The following is an 18,678-nucleotide window of genomic DNA, read 5'->3' as shown; positions in this document are numbered from 1 at the left end:
AACATTGCATTGATTATTAATTATTGCATTGATTACTAATTATTTTCAAGACTCCTTTGGATTATAAATGATCTCCGTAGAAGCACTGAGTTATATATTCGCAAATTTTAAAGGTTAGGGTGAATTCATACATAGCCTCTGATATTTAGCTAATCAAAAAATTCAAACTATATCTTTCATAACTGATAACTGTTTTATATGGATTTTTCCCCCTGAAATGAGTAATGATGTCTTGAGACACAGTGTGGCACCTAGGCTGGTACTGAGCTGATATTTGTAAATACGATATATGTTTGTTGAAGGACTGCTTAAGGAAATAGTAAAATGAAATGATTGAAACATTAATAGACTTGAAAAGTCCCCAAAATTGTGGGGAATTTTGTAAGTGATAAATACCTCTATCCCCTCTTAGAAAACAAATTTAATAATCACATATTTTATTTTTTAAAATATATTTTTAGTTGTTGATGAACCTTTATTTTATTTATTCATATGCAGTGCTGAGAATCGAACCCAGTGCCTCACACATGCTAGGCAAGCACTCTACCACTGAGCTACAACCCCAGCCCCAAAATCACTTCTCTTAATGACAGGCCTGCACAGGCTACTGTGATTTTAAATTGTACCCAGAGCCCCCACCCCGGGGAGAGGAGCACCAGTTCTAGGTTGGTTGTGTGCCTTACCTGGTCTCCCTGGAACTGAGCTGGCAGCCGCCAGTAAAAGGGCTCCGCATGGACATGCTGCCGGACCGTCGTGGCATCCAGCAAGACATCGGGGGCCTGGTAATACACCCCCTCAGTGGTGCCCTTCAGGTTGCTTTGAGAAACCACATGCAGAAGAGGTTGATTGGAGTCCAGCGTCACCTAGTCATAAAAAGAAGAGAACGTACTTCAGATGGTGAATCCAGCGCTCAGGCGTGATGTGTCAGATTCCACCACTGCCTCAGAGACAGAATGGCTTCATGATTAAAACAGGAACAGTGAGGGCTCTTCCTTTAAACAAAACATCTGGATTAAAAATGAAACTGCAAGGGCTTTAAGTTACTGATTATAGGGGTCAAGTTATTGCTACGCCGGGGCCATGTTCAGTCATGTGAAGAAGACCACTGAGATGATTACAGTTCTACACGCCAAGTGAAGCCTTTGACAGATCAGCTAAGATGCAATGATGAAGCTCCATTTGTTTTCCTGGACAGTAGAAGTGGAGCTCAGATTGATATACTAACCCAAATGAATTCTGATACCATGAGGGCAGTAAGTACTCGACTGTCCCCTTGCCCCCCACCCAACACCCACAGGGCAGGGGGTTTAAACATTTCAACTGTGTGTGACTTACCGGGGTCCTCACATATCCCTCCAACTCTGAGCAGAGGTGCGACAGCCCAAAGCAGAAGCAGGGGCTGCATCCCAGAGGGTTGTCAGCATGCAGGGCAAAGGTGCCAGTACGACACTTGTTGCACTGGAGGCCAAAGACATTTTCCTAAAGGAAACAAAGAGTGGACTCAGTAATGCCTGAAAAAAGGAAATGCGATTTCTGTACACACAGAGTCAAAATAAAACACAAAAGCAATCTTAGACCCACAAGCATCTCTGAACTTGCTGCTTTCTCAGACAAGGTCCCTAACTGACCTCTGTGAGCACCAGTTCTCACAAAGACTCAGTCAGTGATTCCCAAACATGGTGGATGTTTAGAATCATCTTGGAAGTCTTTGAGAATACAGAGTCCCTGATGAGAATCTCCTGGGATCTCTGGAACCCACCCTGAGACTCCAGGTGATTCTGGAAGTCACCCCTGACTGGGTGATTGCTAAGGCTCTTCTGATCATCCGTAATGAGAACATGTATCCTAAGATGCAGCAAGCCAAACACATGGAGACCAATGCTCCTCCAATTCCCACACCATGGTATCTCCATGACATTCCCCTTTGTCATCTTCGGTCCCTCATTCATCCTTTACCCTCTGACTTTCATCTCACCTCCTTGCATAAGGACCAGAGAAGGTGGGAATAGCCTCCTAGTAACAAAGCACTTTGGGATAGCCAAGGGACACGCACAAGATAAAAAAATGGCACTGAAGTCTTACTACTGAGAAAACAACACATATAAATTTCCTTTACTCTGACCAGCACATATGAGAGCATTTACTACTTCATAGCTATAAAGTCACAAATCTTCTCAAAGCCTGTTCTCTATTTTACCTGTATATTCAGGATAGACTGGTCACTCAGCCCACTGGAACCCGTGTGAGAAAACTAAGTGTTTTTCAAAGTGGGCCCACCACTTGATGCTTGTAGTAAATGGCAGAAGTTCCATTTTAAGAATTTTCCATCACTTTAGAAAGCATTCACAGACTTAAAACTCAGATACAGAAAGACACCATTAGAGGAAGTGTTTAAAATTTAGCTGCTCATTGAAACAGTCAAGACTCAAAGAGTCATACTGACGAGGGGCGAGGAAGGAAGTGGAGGGTGGATGGCAAATACCTTGCAAGAGCAGGTGCCAGTTTCCTCCGCACAGCTGCAGAGACCCCGATCCAGGTCGCAGGTGTCCACCAGCGTCCCCCTCAGGTCACAGTCACAGGGAATGCAATTGGGAAAGTCTCTGTAACCCAAGGAGCACTGATCGCAGCTCTGCCCACCAAATTCCAGTTTGCACTGGCAATGGCCAGAAAGCACGTGACACTGGGGACTGGTGGACCCCTCACGGCTGCAATTGCAGGCCTGAAAGAGAGAGAGAGAGAGAGAGAGAAAGAGAGAGAGAGAGAGAGAAAGAGAGAGAGAGAGAGAGAGAGAGAGAGAGAGAGAGAGAGAGAGAGAATGAAACTAACTAAATAAAAAGGCAGATTTTGTTTTCATAATATATATATATTTGGATTTTGGAAAAAACACTAAATGTAGGAAAATTATATAAATGAATTGATCTCTCACTATTGCTCCATGGATCCACTTTACCATGTACTAACAGGAGACAGGGACTGCATTGCAGGACAATTTGTGCTTCTTTTTTTTTTTTGTACCATGGATTAAACCTAGGGGTGCTTAACCACTGAGCCACATCTCCAGCATGATTTTTTTTTTTTTGAGACCAGGTCTTGCTAAGTTGCTGAGGCTGGCTTTGAACTTGTGATCCTCCTGCCTCAGCCTCCCAAATTGCTGGGATTATAGGCGTGTGCCACCATGCCTGATTTCATTCGGGCATCTTAAAGTCACTTGTACACTGGGCCAAAACTGAACTGAAATTAAAGCCAAGAGGGTCCAAACAATCTAGCAAAAGTATTTTAGAGGTCAAGCAATTTTTTCAAAACAAATTATCCCCAACTCTAATCAAAGGAATTTACTCATGGAAAACTAGAGCCCTCAAAAATTGGACATAATCCCCCCATAAACCGACTTATGACTTTCTCTTTGAAAAATTGTATACATTGAAGAATATATTTAAAGAGCACTAAAAACATTTTTGGATTTTTTATCCTTCAATTTTACAACTGGGCTTTTGCAGAAAACTCCATGTAAAGCTTTTGAAGGGTGTTGCACTTCCGCATTTATTCCAACAATCTGCACTGAATCTTTCTTGTTTATTTAAGACAGGTCTCACTATGTTGCGCTGACTGCCTTCACTTCTGGACTCACGAGAGCCTCCCATTTCAGCTCTCAAGTAGCTGGGACAACATGAGCCCAGCTGCACTGAGCTTTTATATGAACCAAATGGATAAAAGAAATGGAACAAAACTCACTACAGCCTAGGGACTCTCAGTTAAGAAAATGGAAATATGTTAGCACCCACCTGGCACCCATGATTCATGTCCAGACCCCAGTACCCTTCCTCACATTCTTCACATTCCAGACCCTGAGTATGAGGAGGGCAGATGCACTTTCCAGATTCAGGGTCACAATTATTCTGTGTATGAGCACAGTCACAGGCTGAAACAAAGACAAACACCATTACAAGACTGGATGATCAATGGAATTAAAAGGGTGAGAGTTGATTTTACAAGTTATGTCCCTTTTATTAATAATCTGAATAATTCTTCTAGTTTCTAAAAGCTCATGATTTCAGAGATCTCTCTGTGTCTCACAGAGGTTGCTATTCCTCTAGGTCAAGAGATGTTTTGGATGAGACAGAGCAGGAAAAGACTGAAAAATATCTCAGTGGGTGGAAGAACAGATAGACCGAATGTTATTGATCATTTATTATGTGCCAAATTCCATGTCAAGGGCTTTGCACACAGTCCTTATAAAAACTAGTTGGCAGAGATTATAATTAGCCTCTCCAGTTTACAGATGAGGAAACTAAGGTTAAGGGGAGTTAAGTAATTAATCCAAGCTCACACAATTAGTAGGCAGCAGAGCCCAAAACGAACTTCAAGTTTATACCTAGAAATGGATCAGAAACAGAAAAAAGGTATGAAAACCTGTATGTGTAAAGAAGAAAGTAAAGGAAGGTCACGAAAGTTAGTCCAAAGCTAATGGAGCTGCCAAGAAAGGCTAGGAGTCGCTGTAAAGTCTCAAACAAGAAATTCAAAAGCTTACGTGTGCAGCCACCATCTTGGTAGGCATAGAAGCCACGTGAACACCTGTCGCACCTTTCCCCAGCCACACCTGGAATGCAGTGACACTGGCCTTCATCTGTGCACTCCTCCGAGGTGGAGCCTGTGGTGCTGCAGTTGCAGGGCAGGCAGCCAAGTCCTGTGTCCAGCCCATAATAGCCTGGCTATGTCACAGAAGGGGAAGAATCACACAAGCCAACATGTGGGTTAGTAAGCGAATATGCACACAAGAAGGTTTTCCAAATCACACACAGGCTGCTCCATAGATCATAAAGTATTCATGACTCAGCTCCCCTCATCTGCACAGTGACCACGTGCTCTCAAGATGGAGAGGTGCAGCATGTACCAACCATGCTCAGGAGTGAGCTCTTTTCCAGCTGTCATGAATTCAGTTTTCCTTTGAATCCAGGTCAAGGCATCAATTACATATCACTGACAGATATTTTAATTACATGCAATGACCATAAGCATCTTACCAGGCATTGGTCACACTGCTGTCCAGTCACGTGGGGTTTGCATTCACAGAGTCCAGTCTCAGGATGGCACACATCAGAAAGGGAACCTTTCTCATGGCAATCACAGGCTAACACACATATATAGGACATATTAATGGTTATTTCTGGTTATAGTTGTAGTCAGCTCCTTCAATGTCCAAAATGTTAAACACTCAATGTACCAGATCATGAAACTAAATAAATATGTATATAATAAATGCCTAATAAGACATATGTATATTGTATATATTACTTTGCAATAAGTAAAATTTAGCATTTTTTGAAGAGTAAACTAAAACAGAGTTAGTGGAAGAAACTATCAGAAAAGAATATTCAAGCCATTCAGATAATAATAGATAATAATACTGAAGTTATTAAGATAACAATTAGCAAACTACCTTGACCAATTTCATGAGCACCATGTTATTTCTGAACAAGGTATTAGTGTATGCCAGTAAATTTCTATTAAATACATGCAATGGAGACTTCAATCAATTTAGCCATTCACCCCCATTCCAATCATGCATATATATAATACTTTAAAGCTCAGTTAAAACAATCTAGATAGGGTATATATTAATATATTTCAAAATTTAATGAAGAGTTCCCTGTTATAAATCTTGAGTTATTTGTAGTTTCATGCTAGAATTTCAGTTTTACCTGGTCACAGCATTAACATTTAGAGTTATAAAGTTCCTCAGCTATTCAAAGTGATGCAATTTAACAGGTCCCAAAATGTTTAATTCATAAGGTGAGCATTAACATATTTCATATTATTTAATATTCATAATATTTAATATGTTCACTGACAAAATATTCAAGGGACTGTTTGTGAATGCTTGTCTAAAAACTTACATCTGTCCATATGATACAGGTTCTACATCCCTAATCTGAAAATCTGAAATGCTCCATAATCCAAATATTTTTGAGCAAATGCTTGATGTAATGAATGGAAAATTCCACACCTGACTTCATATATGAAGTCACTGTCAAAAGACAGGCACGCTAAAAGGGGTGCACAAAATCGCCTTCAGCCTGTGTGCATAAGGTGCAAAAGAAAAGTAAGCGAATTCATGTTTGAACCTGGGTCCCAATCCCAGGACATTCTGTTATGTGTATGCATGTTCTGAAATCTGAAAAAAGTTAAAAATCTAAACACTTCTGGCCAAACATTTCAGATTAGGGATAATCAACCTGTATAACAGCGTAAGAAAAGGAAAGGAAAACGTGACGGGTATCGGAAAGCCTAGGCACAGTGAGAGGCAGCACGCAGCAGCAGGAGTAGCGCTGGAACCTGGGGGTGGTAAGGGAAAGGCACTGGCACCTGGCCTCCGTAACTATGGTCCATGCTGCTTATGTTGAGGCACCTCTCCCTGGCCCTCCATTTTCCCTGGTGTAAGTGGGTTAATGCTACAGCTTCTGTAGGAACCCAGTGAAATGCCGGGGCCCCACTCACTGCTGCCCTTTGGGGACTTTCTACTGCGTCCTTGCACCTTCCACTAACTTCTCAGCAAACATTCATCCATCTTTTACCTCACACCCTGTTCTTACCTCTTCACCTGAGGGGACATCTCCCAGCACCCCTATAGTCTTTCCTTCCTCTTAGTACATCTGTCCACCCAGACTCTTGCTTTGTGTCCTCCTGGTCCCTAACCTGCTAAAGCTCCACTTCCTTAAGTCTCTAGAGATGTCCCAGGTAATAAATTCAGTGAGCAGATTTCAGTCGTCACCTCACTGGATCTTTCCGCAGAATGTGCCCCACTGACCTCTCTCTCCCTATAATTCCAATTAAGGTGGCCACACTGTTGAAGTGCAGCTGGATGGGCCCAGGGCTGTGAAACATTTTCAATCTTTTCAAATGGATGCCTATGAAATACTTTTTCTGTACCACTAACGCCCTCTTGTGTCTCCATATTGTAATATCAGAGTAAGACCAGCATTTGCATGAAATTAGCAAAATTAATAATTGCCATTTGTATTGACTCACTCCTCACAGATTGTTCCAAAGGGGAGGGAAAAAATTCTGAGGGCTGTTATCAGTCCTAGGGCTAGGTCATCACAGGTGTATGAAAATGAACTTCACTGTGAACAACACACAGTGTTGTGAATTCAACACGATTCACAACTTCAAGGCTCCAAGCAGAACTCAGCAAAGCAACACGAGGGTCAGGAAGTTAGTGAACAGACCACCAAGCTGTGCCAACATCGTGTTAGTGATTTCAGGCTTGGAGTCTCCCCATCTTAGTGAGAACGCTAATTTTTTCAGATTTCTCTATGTCTTGAAATTCCACCTACTTCGTGTGGCCCCATAGCATCTCCTCCACAACCAACTGCTTTGGGCATCGCCCGCCCTTCCTCTGAGTCACTTCAAACAGAGCTCACTTTGAAAAGCAACCCTTTCCCCTTGAATAGAAGGGTGCATGCTATCTAGGATCTCCATGGACAGCAACTAATCGAGCCAATGAAGAGGGGAGAGGGAAGAATTGGGTCATCAGTTCACAGTGGATCAACCAGAGACCCAGCATGAATACAAGCAACATTCAAGACAAGGTCACCTCCTGGGCTGAGCCCTTCCTGACACGTGATGGAGATGGATGGGGATTCAGGTGTGATAAATAATGACCCTGAACTCATAGCCCATGCACTCACCTTGGCAATTTTTGGCAGTCACCGCATCCCCATAGAACCCATCTGCACACCTTTCGCAGTGGGGGCCGTCTGTGTTTCCCACACACTTCAGGCATTCCCCGGTGACAGAGTCACAGTGACCAGCCTCGGAGGGGTTGACGTTCCCGTTGCAGTCACACGGTACACAGGATTCTCCAGGCACTGTTGGGTTTCCATAGTAACCATCCGCGCATCTGTATCCAACATGAAAAACAGGTTCAGATAAATGCAATTACTCAAGACACTACCCCACTCTGCAGGGACTTCCTGAATGGCTAATAAATCAGACTGGCTCTTTTCCCTAAGATTTAGTGTGGAAAGAATGTGACTCCACATTCAGAGAGTTACAGATTGTCTTCACCCCTTGTCATGAACAGGAGCATGTCCAAAATGAGGCATAAATCCAGTGGGCGGGTACCACCTCCAGGGCCAACTCTAGCCCACCATGGCCAATTGGGGTGTCACTCAGCTCTTGAAGGGCTGAGCCAGAGTTGGGCACTGAGACTTACCCATGGGAAAAAACACTGGCTTTCAGGCACAGGAAGACCGACTATTAAATCAAACCACCTAATGCCTTTATTATTTTCTGGAGCCATGGCATACTCAAATATGTGAATTGTTAAGTCCTGGCTCCTCGCTGTTTCTATATTGTTCTTGGTGTGAACTCAGATGAGTTCCAGGAGAAGACTACTATTGTCTAAAAACTCCCAGCAAGTCTTCACATTAATGTTTTTAACAGATATACTGGGTTTTCTCTATGTTTCTATGAATAATAATTATACAACCATACTCCAAAACCACACTTAACTACATATTTAAAAACAATTTGATCATTACACATTGTGCACACAAAATGAATATGTACAGTTATTGTGTGTCAATTAAAATTTTAAAAAGTAGTTAAAAATAAGCACATAAAATTTATATCAAATTTAGAAAATGATATTAATGCTGTCTTTTGAAACCAATGGGGTGATACAGAGTACCTCTCACACCAAGCTCCTGAGTAACCTGGAGCACACTGGTCACAGACTACTTCGTCTCCATCGATATGGCAGGTGGGACTGAAACTGTTAAAACATTAGAAATGAATGTAATTTTCCAGTGGATGTTGCCAATTGCTAAATATTTATAATACTGATTTTTCACTACTCCTGTCTATACAAACTTTCCACATGTTCTCAGCCCTTAACCCAGAACTCAGGGTCTCTGCCACCCGGCCCAGCCTGTGAGCCTCCTTGGTTTCTTGCCCCATGTTCTGGGGAAGGGGCACTCACTGCTCCCTCTTGCTCTGTCCTTCAGCCTGCAATGTGTTTTCTGCTCCCCATTTCTGTCTGGGTCAATCAGTTCATTCCCATCTCCCAACTCGGCCACTGCTTCCCTCCAGGAAGCCTGCTCAGATGTTCCTGGCCCATGGGGTTCCCCTCACTCTAAGGACCTTCCACCTCTGCAAAGCCCAGCCAATGAAAGGGCAGGAGAAGGTCCACTCAAACACAGTACTGTTAGGAGGGTCCTTTGTCTCCACAGGTATCACTACTGCTGACTGAGATCCCTTCAGAGCCCATTCCTGAGTTTAGGGGAGTCTGTGTGTGGACAGTTTACAGTATCCCCACCACTTCTTCATGAGAGAACCCAATGGCATCTGAAGTTTGGGTATGGTTTAAGTGCATCCTAAAGTTTTGTGTTTTGGAAGCTTGATCCCCAGGGTGGCCTTTAAGAGGTGGGACTTAGTAGGAGTTGGTTAGGTAATTAGGAAACTACCCTTGGAAGGGATTAAGGGGGTGCTCTTGGGACCCTGAGTTAGTTTCTTTAGAGAATGGAGTCTGACACCTGATATTCTCTTTCTCTCTTTCCCTCCCCCTGCTTCTGTCTCTGATGTATTATCTCACTCTGTAGTCTCTCCTGTCATATACATTCCCACAACACTGATGCCCTCAAGTCCTTACCTGGAGCTAGTGTCAGATCTTTAATCTCCAGACCAGTAAGCTAAATAAATCTGTTTTCTTTATAAGTTACCCAGCCTTAGGTATTTTATCATAGCAACAGAAAACAACCTAATACCATATCATTTTATATGCTAGAGTTTTAAAAAAAATCCCTGTGGGATTTGGAGTGGATGGAGGAAAAGCACCAATAGCTAAACAAGTAAGAGAGAGAAAGAAGATTTAAAACCACTGGCCTATAGGACATGCATGCCCTGAAAGGACAAATAATGCCAAGCTGAATATGTCTATTTAACCTCCCCCTCTACCTTCTGCTCAAGGCCCATTTGCAATTACTCAAACAGGATGCAAACATTCACACGGCCATGCCTAGGCACACTTGAGTCCTCCTGCCTGGAATGTCCTATGTTGCCTCTTGAATTCCTCCTCCTTCAGGTCTGAGAGTAGCACTTCCTCAGTCATCACTGCACCCACCCTGAAAGGCTCAGTACTGCTTTCCCTTTACCCCCTTCCCACCCCCCCATTCAGTCCTGACCACTCCTGAATCCCTGGGACCAGGAGCTATGGATGAATGGTTTGCTACTTAGAACATCTACTGTGACACCCGTACACAGCAGGCTCTTAATAAATATTTGTTGAACTGATTAATCAATTCAGACCTCTCAGCCTCATATTTTCAAATTTTGGTCATTAGATCAAAAACTTACTACACCCAGGACCCAGGACTTCATCTCTGAAGCCCCTCTTACCTGCTAGCCTAGGAGGAGGCACAAAATGTGTATTTGTACAAGAAATGGTAACCAAGAAGAAGAAAGTATGCATAGGTCCTTGCTATCATATACCTTTTCTGGCATAACTGAATAAGTCAAACTTTCTTTAAAGAAGATATTTCATCCCCCTCTCTAGTATGAATCCATGACTGCTAAGCAAAATTCACACAGATTACACACAGGCTCCCTCTGAGACATTAGGACATATACTAGTGGTCAGGCCAGGCAGGACCTGCTAGTAGAGGCATGAGACTTACTTGTTGGAGGCTGTGGAGAGAGGACAGGCACAAGGCTGGCAGTCCCCAGGAGTCCCACGGGAAGGCAACCCATAGAAGCCAGGCAGGCACCGCTCACAGTGGTCCCCAGTGGTGTTGTGGGCACATGCCTAGAACACATGCATGGAAAGGGGAATCAGCCCAGGTATCTTTAAAGAATTTTCAGATTCATCTACAAAGGGCCTGAAGTCTAAGTTAACAACAAAAGACAAAATGTTAAAACGAGTTACAGAGTGTTTTCAGATTGGCTAATTTTTAAAAATGTAACTTCTATGAATGAGGGACCTAAGAACTTTCAACCTGACCTTGTCAGAGTAACTGGTACCAAACTCCTCTACCTATAGGAAACAGAAAAGTGGAGCAAAATGTATCAAACAACTGTTTTCTGGCACTTTCCAACAGCAAGCACAGGCCCATGACGCTTGGAGAAGGAGGCAAACCAGGCGACTCCCGCAATCACATTTCTGCTGGAGACACTTGGTAGGAAAGGGCAGCCCAGACAGAGCAGGCAAGTCTGGCTGAGAGGAGGGGGCAGAGGTCTTGGTTTGAAGGGGTTGGCCCAGGGGGGCTCTGGGGACGAACACTGGGTGTTTGTAGAGAAAAAGCTCTGGGAATCTACATGCCAGACCCCCTTTGAATAGCTATTAAATACTAAGCTGCTTTTGTGTAGAATGGAACTCCAATTGGCCAAAGCAACACAGCGGAGCTGTAAAAGGAATAATTCAGAACACAGAGCTGAGGGACATCGGAATTCTGACCAGTCAGTGAGGAAACAACCTGAGAGATATCCAGAGCACTCCATAGAGACCCCAAGAGAAGTTTAAAACGATCCTTGAAACCACCAATCTGACTTACTATCATTTCACTGCCCACCAGAACAAACCCCCACATTCTTTAAAAGAAAGCAAAATAATCCAGAAACTCAGCAACATATCCAACAATATGTTGAACAATATGCATCATGCAATAAAAAATGACTGGATATGTTCCCAGGGGCCACTGGGCATGTTTGGAATCCATGAGTCCAGAGAGATGACGAGCAGATGAGTAAGTGAACACATAGGGGCGGGGGAGGTTCTTGTTAGCAGCAGGCTGCCTCATGTCCCTGAGGAGGATGGCAAAGGGCCTTGGCTTGAGGGTCATCCTTGTGCACATCTGACTGTATGTACTGGGTAGGCAAGTTCATTGGACTGTTCAATTGAAGGGGGGATTCTGATGAGGAACAGGACTTTTGCATGCCCTTAAAGTATCTCCTTTATTCCTCAAAAGACTAAGAACGAAATCACCATATGGCCCAGCTATACCACACCTCAGTATTTATCCTAAAGAATTCAAGTCAGCACACTACAGTGATCCATGCATACATACCCATGTGCACAGCAGCACAATTCACAAGAGCTGAACTACAGAACCAGCCCTAGGTGTCTGTCAATGGATGAATGGATAAAGAAAATGGTGTATGTGTGTTTTGGAGTTTTATTCAGTCATAAACAAAAATGAAATGATGTCATTTGCAGGAAAATGGATAGAACTTAAGAACATTATGTTAAGTGAAATAAGCCCAACTCAGAAAGTCAAGGATTGTACATTTTTCCTCCCATATGTGGAAACAAGAGAGGAAAAAGGAAAAGAAAGGGTTGGGGGATCTCATGAAAATTGAAGGGAGATCAGTAGAGCTGAGGAAAGGGACCAGGAGGAGGGAGAAGGACAGGGAAAGGGGAAATACTGGGACCAAATTTAATCATTATATTGTGCATATGTTGGAATATGTAACAACAAATCCCACCATTATGTAAAAATATAATGCATCAATAAAAGTATAGAGAAGTGTCTCGCTCAGGCTGCTTACTAATTGCAAAAGGAATGAATAGTAGAATTACTAGTAAGGGGAAGACAGACACGGTGAGCTTCTCCTGGAGGTGTCTGAGACAGACACCATTACTGATCAAGCATTCTGATCCGAAATGCCTAACTCTCTTCATGAGAAAACAACAAAAGTACCCCAAATGAAGGATGCTCTGTTTTTTAAAATGTGGATTCTATTCTTCATAGTGACAATGTCATAAAAGACAAGTAAAAGCTCAGGGAATATTTCAGATTAAAGAATTCTAAAGGAACATGACAATAAAATGCAATATCCAGTCCCAGATGGAGGTCTATACTGAAGGGGAAAATGCTACTGTCCAAGGCAGAGTTGGGTCCATGGGCAGAAATGAAAAAAGGATGGCAGATTAGAAAAAAGGAGAGTAATCAATGTTAAATTTACTTATATCGATAAATGTAACATGAATATATAAGAGAATATTCTTATTCTCAGGACATGCACACTGAAATACTTAAAGATAATGGCCATAGGTGACTTTTTCCCAAGAAGTTTAAGAAAATATCTCAACTAGATAGATAGATAAATAGACCAATAAAGCAAATAAAGGACAGCTTACCAATAGGGGAATTTGGGTAAGTGGTAGATGTTCCAAGCACTATTCTTATTCTTACAACTTTGGGGTAAATTTAAAATTATTTCCAAATATACGGTTTTGACAAATGGGAGCTAAAAACAACTAGGAGCACTGATCCAAAATCAGGAGAAAAATGAGTCATTAGAAATATACCCAGAAGTTGCAAAGCTGATGGAATCTGCAGGCATTTCAAAAGCTAACTGGAGGACCCTGTGTTAATTTAAATGAACCAGGCACAGAAAGACAAACATGGATGGAACAACATTCACGTGTGGATACTAAAAACGTTGATCTCATAGAAGAGAGAAGAGCGGTCATGAGAGACCAGGAAGAGGAGGGAAGATAGAAAGAAGTTAGGAAATGAAGTTAGGCAATAGGAATTACTTCTGGTGTTTTATAGCACAGTAGCATATTTGTTGTCTATATTTCATAATAACTCAAAAAGTCCAAAAGTTCCCAGCACATAAAAATAGCAAGTGTTTGGGAAGATGAAAATAAATGCTCACTACCCCAATTTGATCATGGCATACTATTACATGTATTGAATTAACATACTGTATGCCATAAATATGTAATAATATCATGGTAAAAAATTTTAAAGTCAGACATTTTCACAGACTGAAAGGGAAACAAACACAGGAAAGAAAGAAAGGCAAGATAAGAAATAGGACCTAAAGGGAATCTCCTGAACTGAAGAAAGACCATAATCAAAATGAAAGATTGAATGATTAGACACTGTGGCAAAGACCAATAATTTGAAGATGGCAAGAGAAGCTCTAACTTGAGGGGGTAAATAACTGGACAGGACCCAGCCTCAGTCATCGTGGGGCAACATCACGTGCAAAGGGATCGTCAGTGGGAGAGCAGGACAGAGGAAAGCAGAAAAGAGATTTAGTCTCAAGATTTCAAAATCGGTTAAGACAAACCCACAGATTCTAGAAGCTCAACAAACTCCAAGCAGGAAAAGGTTTAGAAACCACATCAAGGCACACACTCAAATGGTTCAAAACCATGGAAGAAGAGAAAAATCTTAAAAGCAGGCAGGGGGAAAAAAAGAACAACACATGGCCTGACATACAGAAGAATGAGCAGCAACTTCTCATTTGAGACATGATGGGCCAAAGCCAACAGGACAACTTTGGAGTGCTCAAAGAAAAATCTGCAAAAACAGATTTCAAAATTTTTAAAGGCTTTTCCAGACAGACAAAAGAGATGTTGTCAGCAAGCACACCTGATTGGAAAAATGATAAAAACAGTTCTTTGGGCTGCAGAAAAGTGGTAAAAGTTGGGCACCCCTTATCCAAAAATGCATGGGACCAGAGCATTTTGGATTTGGAATTTTTCAGATCAGGGGCTCTGCATAAACATAATGCATTCGCATAAGTATAGTGAGGTATGTCTGGGATGGGATCCAAGTCCAGACACAAAACTGATTTGATTCACATACACATAGCTTGGAGGTAAGTTTACATAATACTTCTAATAACTTTGAGCCTTAAGATTTGTTTTATAGTGTGGAATGTTTTGCTTGTGGACAAGAGATATACAGGACAGGAGAAAGGAGATGGGCCAGGTATGAAGGCCAAGGACAGGGCAGCACTAATAACCTGGGCAGTCCCACTAATGGCAGCCCTCTCCTGCACACGCTTAGCCAGGTTCCTCTTCCTCTTGACTCAGTCTCCACAGGTCCCCATCCTGTACTGACAGCTGCTAGTGCTTGCTCTGTCACTTCCCCCAGCCTGCCTGCACTTGGCTCCAGAGCCCCCATGTGCACAGCCTCTCTTCTTGGTGGCTCCTCGTTTTTACATACTTTGGTCATCTTCCATTCAATGATTTAAATAAACTACATATATTTCTATAATTCTTGAAACTTATGAAAGTATTTCCAGCTATTAAATTCAAATGGGTCCTAAAAATACCTAGTATTACCTCCATTTTATGCCAGGATTTTGCCAGTTTTATTTAGGATTATCCCAGACCAGAGCGACCAGGGCTCTTAGGTGGATAACATATCACCTGGGTTACCTGTAGATTCTGATTCAGGCACTGAGATGGGGGTGGGGTATGAGTGACTGCATTTCTAACAAGCTCCCAGGTGATGCTCATGCTGCAACGTCATAGACCCATTTGTTCTTTCCATCCCCCCATGTGACCTCAGTTTCCATCATTAACAAAAATTATTCAAAATGCAATGGGCTTTGGTAAATGGCTAGTTGACCAAGTTAAAAGTATTATGCAAAATAAATGCAATTTCCTTTAAAAATGCTTGCTTATATTCATTTCTAAAACGTCTGTAGAATGTTCTCTTTAATCAATGGGCCAAACTGAGCCTTCTTTCTCTTTGGGGAAAGCAGTTCTTTTCAAAACAGAATAGAAAAAAAAAAAAAAAATAAGCAAAGTCAGATTAAACCAATAAATGATAGTATCAAGTCTTTATATTTCCTTAATTTCCCCCCTAATTTTTTCTTATTTTACCACTCCACCTAGCAAAAGAAAAAAAAAAAAAAAAAAAAACAACACCAAATTAAATCAAATTTAATTGTTTAAAAGGGAAAAGTGGTAACGTGACAGTGGAAAGGCCTGGCAGACATCATTTTATCTGTGGGACACAGGCTAACAGCCCCAGGAGGAAGGTCCATGTACCTGTGGCTTGTCTGAGATGGTACATTATTACCTCAATGTCCTCTGGTAATAATGTAGAGTACAAAACCTCAAACCAGTCATAGCAAAGTGTTATAGATTAGATATGAGGTGTTCCCAAAAGCTTATGTGTACAAAAATGCAAGCAAGTTTAGTGGTGAAATGATTGGGTTACGAAAATCTTAACCTAATCAGTGCATTCATTCCCTGATAGGGATTAACTGGATGGTAACTGTAGGCAGGTGGGGTATGGTTGAAGAAGATGGTTTGCTGGGGGTGTGCCCTTGGAGTTTATATTTTGTCTGTGTTGAGGAGAGAGCTCTCTCTCCTTCCTGGTGGCCATGTACTGAGCTGCTTTCCTCCTCCACACTCGTGGGCCTTGATGTTCTGCCTCACCTCTGGCCCAGAGCTTTGCCACTGTCTATGGACAGAGACCTCTGAAACCATGAGCCCCCAAATAAACTTTTCCTCCTCTAATTGTTCTTGTCATGTCTTTCGGTCACAGTGACAAAAAAGGCTGACCAAAACACAGAACAAGAGACAGCTGAGGCCCTTCCACAGAAGGTCCACCACACTCTTCTGCACTTCAAGCATACCAGGGTCACAAAGAAGATTGAGGAACTGTCCAGAGGAGGCTGAGGAGTTGTAAGGCCACAGAGTGCCATGTGGGCTCCTAGGTTTGCTCCCAGAAAGGACAAGGAGAAGAGTGGGGACACTGGTGTAGTAGGAATGAGGTGTGTGGTTTAGTGGAACACATGGTGCCCGTGTGAAGGTCTTAGTTTTGATAACTACTCTGGCTATGCGAGACGTTAGCACTTGGGATGTTGGGTAAAGGTCAGCTGGGAATTCTGTTTCATGCTTGCAATTCTCCTCTAAATCTAAAACTGTTCCCTGGAAAATGGTTAAAACTCTAAAAAATCATCATCAATATTTATTGTAAGAAGAACTTTAAGGACAGTTACTATTAAACATACTAAATACATACTACTCATTTAAAAATGAGTATATTTAGTATGCAGTTAATATATTTAGTATGTAGTTCTAGAAACATATTTACAGAAGCATGAGAAATATAAACTTTCAGATTAGCTGTGCTTAAAGTCACTAGCTATACCTCCATGACTTGATCACCATCTGGAAACACTGGCAGGAGGCTTGAGAAGCTGGCCTTGCAAACCCGATTGGCAAAGGGAGAGAAGTGAAAAACACAATAACATCCCCAAGCTGCCGGGAGCTGTGCCCCTGAGGAACCCATCCTAGAGGGACTGAGTCTGCCTGCAAGCCACCACTTCAAGTACTTCCTACAGACGCCTTACCCCACAGGGATAAAGGAACACAGAGCAAAATGGGGCTTTCCTTACCAAAGACAGAAAAATGAGGTTCTAGAGAGAATAAGCAATCCAGAGCACCAGGGCTTCAGTTCTTCTCCAGCGCTCTGGTAATTAATTTTCCCTAGCTCTGGGACTCAATCAATCTCTTTCTGAAAAAGCGTGAGTTTCCCTGCCTTGTGAATAGGGCATAGTCTAACTGGCACGCACATTCACTCCATTTCTGAGGAGCGAATCAATTAGAACCCAGAGGGTGGCCTGTCTTCAAGGTAGAGGGGCTAAAAGAATTCCTCACTGAAGCAAAGAAACAAGTCTCTCCCTGTATCTGCCCTGAACATTCATTCTCAAGATTACATATTTGGTAAGCCCTGTTTCAACTCACATTGCTTATGAAAGAGATACTTGTTTGTAGAGTTTATCCAAAGTAATTGTAAAGCATTATATAGTGTACAAATGAGTGTGAGTATGAGAAGTTTTATTATTCCTTTTGTAGTATACTATGTAACATAATGTTGGAGATCCTAGCACTTCCGTTTGTAAAATGAATCCTTTGTATTTAATCAGTGGACAACTTTACTTACATATTGCTTTATAACTTTACTAAGTAATTACTTTCATTGTTCTAATACTAAAAAAATGACAAGATATTCCATATTCCTTTTTCACTGCAGGTTGAGTGAAAAGGAATCTTGGGACCAAAAGTGGTTTGAATTTTGGAATATTTGCATATGTACAATGTGGTATCAAGGGGATGGGATCTAAACATGACATCGATTCATGTTTCATATACACCTTAAATACAGAACCTGAAGGTAAAGCTATAAGATAATTTCAGTGTGCCTGCACTTTGACTGACTGACTACTTACAAAAGTTTCCACTTGGAGCTTTAGGTCATTGCTCAGAAAGTTTCAGATTTTGGAACATTTTCTAAGACTCAAATTTTCAGAATAGGGATGCTCAACCTGTTCCAATAAAGTGACTTTGCTTTTTCTAAAAAAGGTTTTAAAAAAAAAGATAGGAAATGTTTCAAGACATGATTTTGAACTGCAAATTTCCTTTGGTATCTGGGCAATTCTGTGAAGGAAGCATTTTTAAAAATCACTTCTATACAACACAAAGTTCTGGGTTGGATGGGAGGGGACACTTGAAGTTTGTAGCAAGAAACTCACCAAGCAAACTCCGTGAACATCACACTCTGATGCGTGGCCATGGCATTCGCAGGGCTGACAAATTCCTCCAAAGAGTATTCCATCAACTCGATAATAACCAGAGAGGCAGGACTGCAAAAGAAGGGTGGCATCTGTTTTGGTGAAGGCAGCTTTGCACGTTATAGGATTCATTCTTCCCAATATATTGAAAAGTCAACTGCTCAATTTTCCATGAGCACAGAAACATATTTCTTTTTTTCAATTTTTTTAAACATCTTCATTGATGCCACAAAATTCAGCCATTTTTAATTGTGCAATTCAGGGATTTTCAGTCAACTTCCCAAACTGGGCCACTAGCACCGTATTCCAGTTGCTTGTTTCATTTTAAAGGTGGAAACATACCCCAAA

The 18,678-nt window shown here is 41.8% G+C and overlaps 1 protein-coding gene across 2 annotated transcripts in view; it reads right to left on the bottom strand.

Annotated features, from left to right (window-relative positions):
- Window positions 1-18,678, bottom strand: part of LAMA1 (laminin subunit alpha 1) — a 94,418-nt gene that overhangs the window by 66,653 nt on the left and 9,087 nt on the right. The window contains exons 6-15 of one of the 2 annotated variants that reach the window (XM_079108427.1): window positions 18,292-18,402; window positions 10,677-10,804; window positions 8,693-8,776; window positions 7,689-7,900; window positions 5,022-5,128; window positions 4,529-4,709; window positions 3,783-3,919; window positions 2,483-2,719; window positions 1,336-1,479; window positions 684-863 (exon numbers count right to left, since the gene is read on the bottom strand). In XM_079108427.1, coding sequence (XP_078964553.1) covers window positions 684-863; window positions 1,336-1,479; window positions 2,483-2,719; window positions 3,783-3,919; window positions 4,529-4,709; window positions 5,022-5,128; window positions 7,689-7,900; window positions 8,693-8,776; window positions 10,677-10,804; window positions 18,292-18,402 — 1,521 coding nt within the window. Of the gene's footprint in view, window positions 1-683; window positions 864-1,335; window positions 1,480-2,482; window positions 2,720-3,782; window positions 3,920-4,327; window positions 4,487-4,528; window positions 4,710-5,021; window positions 5,129-7,688; window positions 7,901-8,692; window positions 8,777-10,676; window positions 10,805-18,291; window positions 18,403-18,678 lie in introns of those variants that run through there. The other variant, XM_079108428.1, reaches the window with a different exon arrangement.

The sequence above is a fragment of the Sciurus vulgaris genome, assembly GCF_902686455.1.
Source record: "Sciurus vulgaris genome assembly, chromosome: 13".
NCBI lineage: Eukaryota > Metazoa > Chordata > Mammalia > Rodentia > Sciuridae > Sciurus > Sciurus vulgaris.
The sequence above is the reverse complement of the archived record's forward strand: the minus strand, read 5'-3'. Positions and strand labels throughout refer to the sequence as shown.